The sequence below is a fragment of the Ipomoea nil genome, unplaced genomic scaffold, assembly GCF_001879475.1.
Source record: "Ipomoea nil cultivar Tokyo-kokei standard unplaced genomic scaffold, Asagao_1.1 scaffold0813, whole genome shotgun sequence".
Lineage (NCBI taxonomy): Eukaryota > Viridiplantae > Streptophyta > Magnoliopsida > Solanales > Convolvulaceae > Ipomoea > Ipomoea nil.
The window spans coordinates 440,637-453,041 of record NW_017617241.1 but is presented as its reverse complement, the minus strand read 5'-3'; the positions used below and the strand labels follow the sequence as shown (position 1 = coordinate 453,041).

At 33.2% G+C, this 12,405-nt stretch overlaps 2 protein-coding genes and 1 non-coding gene across 3 annotated transcripts; 1 reads left to right on the top strand and 2 right to left on the bottom strand.

Moving 5' to 3' along the window:
• Positions 1–155: 155 nt before the first annotated feature.
• On the bottom strand, positions 156–227 carry TRNAP-UGG. The gene has a single exon. It is a non-coding gene; the product is annotated as a tRNA-Pro (tRNA).
• Positions 228–1,257: 1,030 nt separating this feature from the next.
• On the top strand, positions 1,258–2,129 carry LOC109178260 (50S ribosomal protein L12, chloroplastic-like). Its single transcript, XM_019327881.1, has one exon. It carries the CDS (start codon positions 1,351–1,353, stop codon positions 1,918–1,920), a length of 570 nt encoding a protein of 189 aa, XP_019183426.1. The 5' UTR covers positions 1,258–1,350; the 3' UTR covers positions 1,921–2,129.
• Positions 2,130–5,198: 3,069 nt separating this feature from the next.
• Positions 5,199–8,767, bottom strand: LOC109178258 (cinnamoyl-CoA reductase-like SNL6). The gene is made up of 5 exons (XM_019327879.1): positions 8,400–8,767; positions 7,209–7,396; positions 6,418–6,612; positions 6,132–6,285; positions 5,199–5,605 (listed from the first exon to the last, which is right to left on the bottom strand). The coding sequence occupies exons 1-5, from the start codon at positions 8,647–8,649 to the stop codon at positions 5,292–5,294; spliced, it is 1,101 nt and encodes a 366-aa protein (XP_019183424.1). The 5' UTR covers positions 8,650–8,767; the 3' UTR covers positions 5,199–5,291.
• Between the last annotated feature and the right edge of the window lie 3,638 nt (positions 8,768–12,405).

The window sequence follows — 12,405 nt, the reverse complement described above, 5'->3', positions numbered from 1 at the left end:
TGCAATTGATGCATAGAATTATAAGTTATTGGCAACTTGATATCATTTCTTAGAAGAAGAAGAAGAAAGTATCATATCAAAATGATTAGTAGGTTCAGTCGTTCAGATCTAAGGTAACAAACTCGCATATGAGAACAAAAAAACATCGCGATTCAGGGGCGTTCCGAGAATCGAACTCGGGACCTCTCGCACCCAAAGCGAGAATCATACCACTAGACCAAACGCCCATTTGATAGGATAAGAAGATTTATTTTATTACACCGTTAGCAATCGATAGAAGGCTGCGATGTCATTATTTAATGACCCAAATCATAAATTATAATTACAATATTTACTAATGAGTGTTATCTTGTATAAATTTAAGAATTTTCATATTAAAACACATAATATTTTCTAATGATTTTATTAGACTATACTCATCACAAAACTTAATAATTTGAGATATTTTATGTTATGAATACAACACTTAAATAATAGGATGCTTTGTTGCATGTATCATTTTAATCTATGATAAAATAATAATAAAACGCGGGCTAAGAGTTTAGACACAATATACGAGCATATGCCTAACAATGGAGTTGTTAATGAATTTAAATAAAAGGGCATTGTCTAATTGTCTTGAATCAAAGATTCGATAAAAAAATAATTGAAAGCCTAATGATATCTGAAAATTGATAAAGACTTCTTATTTATAGTGTTAGAGGCTCTGAATTACGTGCGCAATAAGTGAGCTATGAGTATTGTAACTCTTCCACCATACAAGTATTGAACTCACATTTTCTCACATGTTCCTACTGTTCCTTCTATGCATTCGGGCATGCTCAATACTGCCCTAGCAACGCCACACCACAAACTAACTTGGGCAAAACCCCCGACTAGCTCTGCATGATTATGTTCGGCCACCTCGGCTACGATTGTGGACAGGTTGCTCCGATGCCCCCACCTTCATTGTGCACCCAAACGCTTCTCTTATAAAACATTAATGATACTTGGTCACATTGATAAGTATTTTTATTTGAGTTTTTACATGTACTTTCAAATTCTACTCTTTCACTTTTACTCCATTATGTGAAAAACAAAAATGAGATATTATCATCATGTGAGTCTCGAAAAAAAAATATACGGATTCGTGAGATGGAGTAAAAAGTGGAAGTACATGAAGTAATTTTTAATTGATTGATAAAATGGGGAAAAAGTGGGGGACTTTGAGAAATGGAGGGGCTAATCCAAAAACCGCATTAAAGTGGGAGGTTCATCTTATGACCCAAAGCCAATTCCTTATCCTCACATTGCTTCCCTGCGTCTAACTCTCTACACTCTCTTCTCCTTTCCTCATCTCACTATCCAAAAATGGCTTCCACTCTATCCACTGTCACCCTCCGTTCTCCTTCCCATCCCGCCCCTTCCGCATCCAATTCCTTGCTTCCGGCAACCGCCTTCCCCAAACAAGCCGTACAATTCCCGCTCCGCACCCCGAAACTCCCCCGCCGAGCCACATTCCTCCGCCCTCTCGCCGCCGTGGATGCGCCCGAGAAGGTGGTGCAGCTCGGGGACGAAATCTCCAGCCTCACCCTCGCCGACGCCCAGAAACTCGTCGAGTACCTCCAGGACAAGCTCGGAGTCTCCGCCGCGATGATGGCCCCCGCGGCCGCCGTCGTCGCCGCTCCCGGAGCCGGCGGCGAGGCCGCCCCCGTAGTGGAAGAGAAGACGGAGTTCGACGTGGTGATCGAAGAGGTGCCGAGCAACGCCAGAATTGCGGCGATTAAAGCGATTCGGACTTTGACGAGCTTGGCGCTGAAAGAGGCCAAGGAGTTGATTGAAGGGCTGCCGAAGAAATTCAAAGAGGGAGTCTCTAAAGAGGACGCTGAAGAAGCCAAAAAGCAGCTCGAAGCCGCCGGAGCCAAAGTATCAATTGTCTAGAAATTTGATTCAATCGATGAATTCCATGGCAATGCTTTCTATCTCTTTCCCTCTCCCCTTTTTTGTGACGAAATTTATTTGTACTTGTTTGCATTTGCTACTAGCCAGTTTCTAGCTATAGACTTACAGCTTCACATCTCTTATGTTATGATTTCTGAAGCATCAAAATCTTCATTTCTCAATCTCAATTTTACCGTTTAATTGCATTATTTTATCATCATAAAGACACTGCTGAAGGACAAGTTGCAGCTGAAATTTAAGTAAATATGGAATTGGAAGAAGCATGAGTTCAGTGTTTATTGGTTTTTGGTGCAGTGTATTATTGGATTGTTTATGGATTTCAGAATGTGGAATAAAAGAAAATCAATGAACCCCAAGAACCCTTTGCAGCTTTTCTCACCCTACTAAGTCCAAAACCCCAAATCTCTTATGCTTTGGGTTCGAAGCAGAATGGTAATGGAAACGTGGGTAGTACCATAGTAGTAATGATGGTAGTGGTAGTCTAAATGGGGCTATTGTTTGGGCGACAATGAAAACTCAGTATCAAGAATTCAATTGTTTGATTAATTTGATTGGCTTCTTATTGGAGTTGTCTTGTTGTCAATTGTCCGACTAACTTGGTTGAAGTTATTCTATTTAATAAATTAATTGTCTGACCAATTTAGTTAGAGTTGCCTAGTTTAAATGGCACTAGATTAATGATGATGTCATTCTCTTTGGGAGGAAGTTTATAGCCCATTGGAGAATTGTGAGCACATTGGAAAAGAACTTAAGGGTGTGTTTAGACTTTACATGATAGTTGAAATAATCTTTTAAAAATCGCTCTATAGTTATTTAGAAAATAAGTGTGATAATCTTTAAGTAGTACTTTAGCATCTATATAGAGTCGACGCGGGATTATATTTGCTTATTTGGAGATTGTCATGAATTGTAGCCATAATAGGTTCCTTGTGTGATGCTTTGGGGAAGACTCCTCAATTATAAGCTATGTTATACTGGTAAGTTAAGAATTAAGATGTTTGAATATAACATTTGTTAGCGTTGCAAAGCCAACATTTAAATTTAGTGGGATCAATGTATTAATTCTCCTTATTTTTAACTTTCTCAAAATATAAGTATATGTGGATAATAAGTACTCCGTAGTACAATTTGAGTGGTGTAAATTGACCCCACTATAAACAAAATAACTATGACTATAGGTTCCATTATTGAAAAATCAACAAAAAATTTCATCCATCCCGTTAATTAGAGACATTATTGAAGCTCGTACAGGCTTAACTCAATGGTTCAGTGGGTAGTAATGGAAGAAGAGACCAAGTTCAAATCTCGACAGTGACAATGTGAAAATTATGTGCACACCGGCATTCTGGTTTAAAAAAAAAAATTGTAAAGTTTTTCAATAAATTTTAATTTAAACTTAAATTAGGAAGACGCTATTTAACTTCTGACTTGAGTTTGAGTTCTATGCACAACAGAAGTCTATATGTTCACCTATACTTTAGCCGGCAAATTATTGTATGGACCATGGTCCACATAATGTTATGTGGATCATAACAAAAAGTACATTTCTAATATACTAAATGTACATTATTTTTGTACTGAATGTACATTATATAATATAATGTACACTCAGAACAAAAATAATGTATATCCCCTGTATACAATATACATTATTTTTGTACTGAATGTACATTATTTTTATATTGAATGTACATTATTTTATAGTAGACAAAATATGGTCTACACAACTTGTGTGGACCATGATCCATACAATAATGATTGACTTTAGCCATTATGGGCCCATAAGTTTCAAACTCAATGGCCCAATTAGACTTTGTTCTATATAAGCAAGGCTTTGAATCCAGTATTATCAACTTTCACAATACCCTAACTAGCAGTCGTGAATCTCGATCGGCCGCCGCTTTCCTCTCCTTTCTTCTCTAATGATTCAATCTCCGCAGTTCAGCATTTGATTTCTGTTTTTATTTTTTGTTTCGATTTCGATCAATTCGGGAATGGAGTATTGGCGACGATGATGGTGCTATTATTATTTCTGACACCTCTTGTATGAGGGGAGCCTTCAAAAGCTCTTCGTTGAGCATATAAAGCAACTATCTGAGCCTTTAATATTTCTCATTGTTTTTTTTTTTTTTTCAACCTGATTGTTGAAGATGTTTATCGAGTAGAAATTCAGGCAGCCCCCTTTTTCAAAGAAAAAATAGGAAGGGAGGTGTTTATCTGCTCGTAGATTAAACCATACTTTTGCTCTTCAGATTTGCTGAGATTTGTATCTTTGAAGCTGGTCTAGTAGGCATTAGTACATTCTTCAAATCTTTCCGAACTCCCCACTGTACTTTTACGGTGATGGCGTAGTTTATACTATATTTTTAAGTTGTACTTTAAATATTATTTATTTTTATTTATAAACAAAACAATAACTTTACAATAAGGTTTGTCAGTTAATTCTTAAATGTAATTACACTGTATATTCTTGAATGTAAATCAAAATCAGTGTCTGGTTATTAACTTTTTAATCAAAATCAGTGTCTGGTTATTAACTTTTTAATCAAAATCAGTGTCTGGTTATTAACTTTTTAAAATGCAACATTTGATTACCCTTAATTAAAAACTTCATTTTCTAATTAAAAATAGTATTATTTTATCTTTGATAATTTGATTTTTATGATTTTTAAGTAATTTTTTTTATTTTTGTTTTGATTTGTTTGTTTATATTTGTATTTTAAATATTATTATATTAGAGTTAATTGCCTTAATTTTTAATTTTTTATTTTTTTTATTTTTAAAGTTTTTAATCTCATTATTCTATTATATATAATCAAATATTAATAAATTTTTTTTGAAGTATATTAATAATGATAATCATTTTAATTTTTAATTTTACCTTACTATAAAAAATGCAGTATTTTTTTAAAAAAATTAATTGCTAGTATTTAAATATGCAAAATACTTTTATTAAAATTAATTACTATTAGTATTTAAATCCCATTTTGATTCCGAACCCCTTGTACAAACCAAATTCACCCTTAATATTATACGTTTCACACGAGAGAGGCAAGATCAGTGTAGGATATTATTCGATTTTAATAGTTTTAAAATTATTGTTTATTGCCTTCTTCTAAATACATAAGCGTTGTGAGTGTGATATGTCTTTTGAGTCTTCATTGACACTGGACTGTTTGGGACTATTACATGACTAGATATGTATATCTGTCACTTTATATGTATATAATACTTTTACGCATAAAATCCTTTATAAATTGATTTGTAAAATATAAAATTATTTTATTGAAAATATTATTTATAACAACGAATATTGAATGCCAAAATTCATCTTGAGTGCGATCAATAATTTAGTTTAAGTAGTCAAGACATCTAAAGGTTCGTGACATTAGGCGATTTAGCTTTAAATCTGATAGTTGGATCCTGTCTTTACTACTATCTGGGTCGTTTAATGCATCATCGTCGTCTATAATGGTGCCAATATCAATTCCTGTTTCTCTTGCCAGGTTTTCAACTTCTTCTGGGGTGGTTAGAACTTTGTTGAAGCAAACATATCTCCCGTGTGCTGTGTTCTTCATCTCCTCGTACACTGTTACATGCGCCTTCGCTAAGGCGTTTACATCTACAGTTGCGAGTAGTCCCTTTCTGTACATTTCCCGAGCTCCTGAAATTCATCAGCAGAAACTAATTGTTAAGATTTTAGTGCACCCTCCAATTGTATTAAACAAAATTGAAATGTGGGGCTTTGTTACGAAATATAATTATCTTATCAAACCAATTTTGACTTATTTGTCACTGTTTGATATGATTAAACGTTCAATGTTAGTGTTTTATTAATTAACAGTTTGTAACAAGCTCTTTATTTCAAAATGTTAAAAATTTCAAAAGCTATCCAATAGTTTCTTTAATATATTTTTTGATTTTTTTTTTTTTTTTTTTTTGCATGTTATCAGTTATCAGTTAATCGTTAATCGGTTCAAAAGCTACCCAATCAGCTAACAGCATTTACCAAACACTCCCATAAATATAAAGAGAGCAGATAAATCCATAAATGGTCATTTGACTTTTAAGAGTTTGGATTATATGTAACTTTGAGAAGTAATTAATACAGAATTAAAATTGGTCAATTTTATAGCCCTAAAGTTGGGAAATTATGTTTAGATTCCACTTGGAGAGATAGAGAGAGAGACCTTTGAGATAAGCAATTGTAGGAGTTGGATTCCTGTTACGAAATTCAGGACCCGTGATGAGCCCTGGGCAAATAGTTGCCAGCTTCAATCCAGTCTCCTTGGCTATTTCCCACGCAGCCCTTTCTGCCCTCAGTTTCCCCAAGGCATACCAAAGCTGTATTAACATACATTTCAGCGAGATTAGTTTTGACAGAGTGTGCAATAAGGCAAAAGTTGGTAACTCTGTTAGTGACTTAGTGTGTTACATACGTGAACTTGGTTGATTGGTAGATAGTTAACTCCGTACCTTTTTAGTTGTGCAGATAGAGTCATTGCTCCAGCTTTCATGGTCAATTCTGCGAGATGTGTTGTTGAGACAGTGGTCTTGCCATATGCATGTTAGAAGTGAGGATGTAAGCACACAGTATCTAACCGATGATGTACTTGCACATGCCTCTAGAACGTTCTTGCTAGCCATCACTTCAACTTCAGCCATGGATTTCTATGATTATTATGTAGAAGATTAGAAAGGGGCTTAAAGATCAAGAAGAAAACAGACTGTATCCTATTTTAGTTGTAACAATTCAAGAAAGGCAGAAGATACAGTTCATGAGTAGTAGGTAGGTATATGAGTTGTATGGTGAAAATAATGTTATCAATGAAATTTGAAACTGTAAAATAATCTTTTCTTTTTTAGGAAAAAGTCAGTGTCACTGATCAAGTCCAGTGTAATAATAAGCCAAAGTAAATTTACTTTCAAACTTGGTAGGTAGTTAGCTTGCATGATAATATTCAAATAAAAAATACGATTTAGTCAAAATAGGAAATAAGAGTTTTTTTGCATAAAAATGTGACACCGACCACAGGAAAAGTAGTTTTATATACTATTTAGAGTTTTTGGAGTAATCTACTTTGAGTACGATTTAGTCAAAATAGGAAATAAGAGTTCTTTTTTCGAGTACCAAAAACTTTGTGGTCGAGCCGGCATAACTGTGGCTCTTCCAAATGGGAAGGTCATAGACTCACGTACTATATTGTAACAGAGAGTCAATAGATTTAGGAGGATTGTAAGAGAAGGAAACGCTACAAAAGACTCACAGAATAACCAGATAGCCCAGCCGGATCAATAAAGGCAGCAGTTTGGAATACGCCACGACAACCATTGAAGGCCTCTGATAAATCTTCAACTTCAGTTAGCCTTGCCATTACTCCCTCCACCACGTTGCTGTTGTTTGGGCCTCTCATTTCACCAGAATTTTCCATCTCCCTCAGCTTGTCCAGATCCTCTACAATAAGTAGGTGGGTATATCAGTCCCCACTATATTGTACTGTCTTTATTTAATTGCAGTTGCCCCACAAGGCCAAACTGCAACATTAATTTCAATGGAAAACGGAAGACTTAAATTGTCAATAAGGACAGAAAAACTTCTAGGGATTATTACTTGATCTTTGCAGAATCAGTATTATTTACGTGTGTGACTAATGATATACCAAGTGTTTTGCTTTCTTCACTTCCTTTTGAATCGTCAAAGGCAACAATGTTGGAAAATAGACTGTCTATTTAAAAGATGTTAACTGCTAAGGTTGTTCCATAATTCGAAGGCCACGAATTTTACTGTCGCGTTGTCACCAGTGCAGGCTGACATTATGTCATACCACCAATAAGGATTGAAATTCACAGATTTCTACTTAGATAATGATTGAAATTTACATATTTCCACTTAGAGACACACAATAGAGGAAGATAAAATGTCACTTGAAAGCTTTCAATTCTAACGATTGGCATCTTTTAAGTATTAGCATGAAATTTTCCAACAAACAACCCAATCCCCTTCCCTTCTCTTGCATTCCCAGGTAGTGAAGAAAGCCAATTTGTAAATTTTTTTAAAAAAAAAAAAATTGTCAAAAGGTAAAACAATGATTGTAAAATCAAAGCATCCAGAGAGTGAAAATTTGTCAAAATCATGGACTCTAAAGCTTCACTTGTTAAAGGTATTTTACACTACAAATTGTGAACTTGAAGAGTATGGTGTTCCTTAATTAACAATTTTTGCTACTCCTGATTAACGGTAATGCATGTAAATAGATAATTAAGACATTAATCCATACAGAACATTTGGGAAAAAACAGTAATATCACCATTTGGAATATTGTTTTTTTTTAAAGGATTTATTCATTTCTTTATATTTAACCTTCTTCTAGAAGATGTCATCATTTTCCCCCAAAAATAACGAATTCTTCGCAATCGAAAAATAAAATATAAGAAAAAGGGGAAATTGCAAACGGCACCTTCGTTGTCGACGAGGATCCGGACGGAGTAGCCTCGGAGCAGGAGCTGGTTCACAATAGCGATCCCGAGGTAGGAAACGCCTCCGATAACGCACACCAGTTTGTCGTCTTGCTCAAGAGGCATCGCCGGTCCGGACAATCTGAACGCTTCTTCATCCTTCCTCCGGTACACACCAGCGTAAGATAGCAGCATTCGCCGGAGCTCCTCGATCTCCATCCTCCGGCTCTCGTCTGGTCTCACGATTCCCATTTCTGAGGCGGCTCAGCAGTTGGCTACGAAGCACTTAGGAAAGAGGCTAAAATGATGCTGTTCTGTCATCTGTACTCTCGGGATTTGGTATTTATACCACTTGCAAGTTGCAATTTGCAAACCATAGTAATTAGTAAGCCAGTAAGGTAACCCACGCATCCAATTAAATATTTAAATTCCATACCCCAACCTATTTAAATAGTGGGAAATTATTGCTTGCGGTACTTCTTTAAACTATTTTTCAAAAAAATTTATGACACCGCTAATTTTTTTTTAGGCAATTATGAGAGTCTCACGAATTCTTGTCCGTACGGGTCAGGTCAAGATAAAATATAGGAAAAAGGGTCAAATAAGTTCTCGAATTTTAGCTTAAAAGTCAATTAGATTCTTAAACTTTTTAAAAGTGTAATTACATCCATCAACAATTCATTTAGATGCAATGAAGCCCAAAAACAAGTTAATGACCTGCTAACTGCTATCACAGGTCATTAGGGTTCAGGCCACCTTCCGGCAAAAAAAAAAAAAAGTGACCGCCGATCGACCGGTGACTGACGAACGGTCGCCGCCGGTCACTTTTTTTGCCGGAAATTTCGCCGGTCACTTTTTGTTTTTTTTTGCCGGAAATTTCGCCGGAAGGTGGCATGAACCCTAATGACCTGTGATAGCAGGTCATTAACTTATTTTTGGTCTTCATTGCACCTAAATGAATTGTTGATGAATGTAATTGCACCTTTAAAAAGTTTAGGTGCCTAATTGACTTTTAAGTTAAAGTTCGAGGGTCTATTTGACCCCTTTCCCTAAAATATAATATTGTTACATCAAAATATAAAATTATTACATTTGTAATAAAAAATATTATGTTTTCTCTAAGTAGCAAACATTTTATTTCTAATTTCGTATTACATTTACATATTAATCCGACACGAACCATCTCACGAATAAGGAGCAGTGAAACGATCCCACACAAGTGTGACCCTTTTATTGATAGTCAATGACGATATTAATACACATTAATATTAAATAATTAAAGAAATTAAGTAAAGAAGACAATAAATTGGAGAAGAAAATTGGAAAAATAATGCATAGAGCAAGATAGATCATTACACATCTAAATTATTTATAGACAATGTGTAATGCAACAAATATTACGTGTGTTACTCAAAAAGTCACATTAACTCTTTCGCTAGATACAATAATTTGTAACAAGAGCAATATACTTAGTACTATAAGTGGGAGCACTACCTTTCAATAAATAGGCAGATTATAATTGGTCATATTCAATATACTTTACCATTTATCTAGTACTCCAATATCTCTCTAATCAATATTTATATTTTTCAATATATATATATATATATATATATATATATATATATATATATATATATATATATATATATATATATATATAGAAAAATAAGCATGTGGCTTCATAGAATAATATATACAATTGAAATGGCGTATTAAAAAACGTGTACAAGTAACATCATGCTTAACAAATTAATTGATTTGTTTTGGTCCCACTAATGTTATATGTAATGTAATGAGTAATGATAATAATGTTATTGAATTCATTAAGAATTAATTAATTATATTAACTTTGGATAAGAAGATAGAAAGATTTGGTATTCAAGTTAAAGTAAATTGGGTGGATGAATACAATGATAAGTGTGTAACTGAAGAGGAGTGGTCCACAAACGATGAATGAGATTAGTGCTGTCTATTGGGCTGCGGCCGAAGTGTGAGACCGGTGGTAAGGACCAGCACGGCGGCGGTGCTTATTTGGACTTTGAACTTCCAGTCTTCCACACGCTTCGCGTTTCTATGGGCAAAAAAGCTGTGCGTTTTTTTTTTTTTTTTTTTTTTTTTAAATTCTTTAAACGTAATTCAAGTTTATAACTTTGATCAACTATATCATGAATTTCATGAACATGTTTCGAACTTATAATGAGTTAGACTGATTAATTATATTGTACATTTTTACGAATAAAATTTAGAATTCAAATATCAAATAATATTCATGATAAGAATATATTTTTTCACAATGTTAGTGAAAATGAATTTAATGAATTTTAAGTGAGACTTTTTATTAACTATATATATTGAATTTTGATATGAGTCAAATGAGCTTTAATTTATTTTTTTTTTTAAATAAAAGGTGTGCAAATAGGAGATGACTAGATAAAGAGAGATAGTTATAATTTTGCATTGTTATGCCATCTCCAAGGAGCCGGCAAATCACCAAATCGACAAATATTTGACGTAAATGGCAAATAATGAAATTTCAGTGGGGCGCCAAAACGGCAAAAGGAAATTGGTGTTGATGGACAGTGTCGCGCCATATATGGCGTGACACCGTTCATTCACGCCATTTTCTGGACAACTTTTTAATTTCTGTTTTGCTTCTACTTTTATTTGTTAATTCATTTTGTATCATTTTTTTTAATTTTTATGTATTTATATATTTTATACTTAAACATACATGTTATATTATTATAAATAAATTAGATCATTTGAAAGATCTAATCAAGACGATTAAAATAAGACTAATATTTAATATAGATTAATTACAAATTAAAATAAATGAAACATAACAACACCATAAAAATAATGTTACTAAAAATTTTATTATTTACATCACAAATTATATTTCGTATTAAACTAATTAAATTCGAACTAATAAAAATTTAAAATTAGAGAAAACCATATTATTTTAGTGTAGAATATCATTTAATCTAAAAATTTGATTTTTTGGTGTAATGAATGAGAGATGAATCAAATTTAGTGTAGATAATATTTTCTTTGATGTGATATTTGGTAGAAATTTTTGGTATTTTGGTGTTAAATGGATTGGAGATGCTATAGGGAGCAAAATAAGAAAATTAATCTCTTTGCAAATAAAAGTGTAGAGTAGGCTCGTGGTCTCAATATGATTGAATCTAATTATGCTTGATAACTATCGTGTCCCGGGTATAAGTAAAGTTACAGTTTATACAATTTATTTTTAAGTACTTTTTTTTCCTAGCCAAAATTATTTTTTTATTCGCAATTAGGTTCTTGAAGTAATTAAGTATATATGTAAAGTTGGGATTTATGGTACGAAGGTGGTAGAAATTATACATTTTCATTAAAAGAAATAGTTTTATTTTGGATAAAATAAAATAAATATGAGTTGAATTTACCCCATATATAATTGAGAGATAATTAACAAAAAATTGATAAAAATGATTCAAAAATATTTTTTAAGTTTGAATATTTATTTAAAATTGTTAGATTAAGGTCCAAAGCGTTTAAAAATATATATATTTGTAACTCTTATTTAACCATTATCATACAAGTGTCAAATAAGCCCATCTACTACTGCGAAATGCTCAATTTCCACCACGAACTAAATTAAGTGTCAAATAGGTCCATCTACAAGTTAAATTTGTTCAATTGACTTTTTTTACAGGTTAATAACAAGTTACCTATTTAATTATGAAAATAAAATAAAATAAAATAAAATAAAATAAATAAAAATACAGCCACCGGTTGTCATCTCCGGACAGCCGGTGGCTGCCATTTCAAAGACAGCCGTGGTTCTCCGTTGAGGACAGCCGATGGCTGTATTTATTTATTTTTTAATAATTTTTAAATTATTTTGAAATTATTTTTTTAATAATTGAATTGGTAACCTGCAAAAAAAAGTCAATTACCTGCAAAAAAAGTTAATTGAACAAATTTAATAGGTAAGTGTGGTTAATTAGCCTTTAATTT